The following is a 2086-nucleotide window of genomic DNA, read 5'->3' as shown; positions in this document are numbered from 1 at the left end:
TCCTTGTGCTCGCAATGCTCTCTCCCGCGGGCTGGTAGCTGCGCTTCGCGCCGAGGTTGATGAAGTCCACAAACAATATACACCTGAGGGCAATGAGACGAAGCACGCTACAGCAACAAGTAACGGACCGACGAGGGCCTTGGTTCTTGCCAGTGCTGTAGACTTGTCCTTTTGCGCCGGCGCAGATCTGAAGGAGCGTAAGACCTTCAGCCAGAAGGAGTAGGTGTCTACCTTAGTCCATCACAGAAGCCACTTAATTAACTAATTGGCCTAAAATAGAACCGCCGAATTCCTGTCGAACGTCCGCAGCACCTTCAACGCCATCTCTGCCCTGCCTATACCCTCTATCTGCGCTATCTCCTCAATCGCCCTCGGGGGCGGCCTTGAACTTGCTCTTACAACAGACTTCCGCGTTCTCTCATCTAATGCTGTAGTTGGTCTTCCTGAAACTCGCTTGGGCATTATCCCTGGCGGCGGCGGCTGCCATCGTCTCCCCCCCCTGATTGGCCCTTCCCGAGCTCGTGATGTTATCCTTACTGGCCGCCGCGTTGCTGCCCCAGAGGCGTACTTCCTTGGCATTGCGAATAGGCTTGTTGAGGTACAGCAACCAGAAGAGGTGCCTGAGGGTGGCGAGAAGGAGGATGTGCTGTCCTTGGCGAGGAAGGCGGCGTTGGGTGAGGCTGTAAGATTGGCACAGGAGATTTGTGAAGGAGCGCCAGTGGCAATCAGGGCTAGTCTAGAGGCGGCAAGATGGGCGACAGAAGATAAGGAAAACCAGATGTCTGAGCGTGTTGTAGTTACAGAGGATAGAAATAGGGCGCTTAAAGCATTTGCTGAAAAGAGGAAAGCTGTCTTTAAGGGTTACTAGAGACTTATTATTATATATTAAGAGATTTTTATAATTTATTTTATTAAAGTCTACTTTAATAAAAAGATCTTTTATTTTTTACTTATTTACTAATATATTTTTAAGTTAAAAAATAAATATAAAAAGATAATAGTATTTTATTATATTATAATTAGTTATTATAATAGCGCTTTATAGGCAGTTATAAGTATTACTATAATAGCCTATATAGTAATTATAGCTTAATCTTATACCTATAACCTTAATAGTTAAGTGTAATTATTATATTTCTAGACTTAATATAAATTAATTAGCTTTTAAAAGGCTATACTATTTTCTTATAAATTATCTTTTATAATATCTATCTCTTTATTACTTTTTTATTACTTTAACTTATTTACCTTAACTAGACTTTAGTTAATATTATACTTATTTATAAATTAAGTAAGTTTTTTATTTTACTTTTTTAAAAATACTTTTTTTCTTAAGTTAAATTGCTATAATACTTAGTGCTTTATAACTATATAGGAATTTTAGCTAAATATATAATACTAAAATAAGTAAGTATTTTCTTTTTAATATATTTAAAGTATTTTTTTAATATAATAATAAAGAATATCTTTACTAGCTTTAAGACTTCCTTTTATAAGAATATTATAAAAGCTATACTTAAAGAGATATACTTAAATATTAATATAAAAGTAATTAAAAAACTTATATTAAGTTTTATATCTAGCTAGCAATCTCTTACTAGCGCTATAGTAATAGTTTATTAATATTTTAGTAACTTTAAGTAAAAAGTTTAATAAAAAATATTAAAAAACAGAAATATATAATTTTATTAATATTTACTAATAATAATATATAATATATTCTTTTAAATACTTACTATTTAATAATATAATATTACTAGTTTTTTTCTTTTTAATAAATTCTTTATTATTAATTTTATTAAAAATAGATATTAAATAAAATTAACTTTTAGCTAAAATATAAAATTCTAATATTTTTATTTTACTTTATACTTTAATTAACTTTATATAAAGGATATTTTATAGCTTAGCTAGCTTTATATTATTTTTAAGATTTAAAAAAATACTAAGTTTAATAATAAATTTATTAAACTATAGCTATATATTTTATAGTATTTTAAGTTTAGTATTAAGGCTATTAGAAAATATTATAATACTTTAAATAATTACCCTTTTTTCTAATTTATAAAATAGTTTATAATATAAT

The 2086-nt window shown here is 30.5% G+C and overlaps 1 protein-coding gene across 1 annotated transcript; it reads left to right on the top strand.

Annotated features, from left to right (window-relative positions):
• Nucleotides 1-14: 14 nt before the first annotated feature.
• Nucleotides 15-868, top strand: FVEG_14162 (hypothetical protein; the record flags this gene model as incomplete). Its single annotated transcript, XM_018903481.1, has 3 exons — nucleotides 15-34; nucleotides 121-219; nucleotides 280-868. The coding sequence occupies 3 exons, from the start codon at nucleotides 15-17 to the stop codon at nucleotides 866-868; spliced, it is 708 nt and encodes a 235-aa protein (XP_018762219.1).
• Between the last annotated feature and the right edge of the window lie 1218 nt (nucleotides 869-2086).

Source organism: Fusarium verticillioides, assembly GCF_000149555.1.
Source record: "Fusarium verticillioides 7600 chromosome Unknown supercont3.32, whole genome shotgun sequence".
NCBI classification, from domain to species: Eukaryota; Fungi; Ascomycota; class Sordariomycetes; order Hypocreales; family Nectriaceae; genus Fusarium; species Fusarium verticillioides.
The sequence above is the reverse complement of the archived record's forward strand: the minus strand, read 5'-3'. Positions and strand labels throughout refer to the sequence as shown.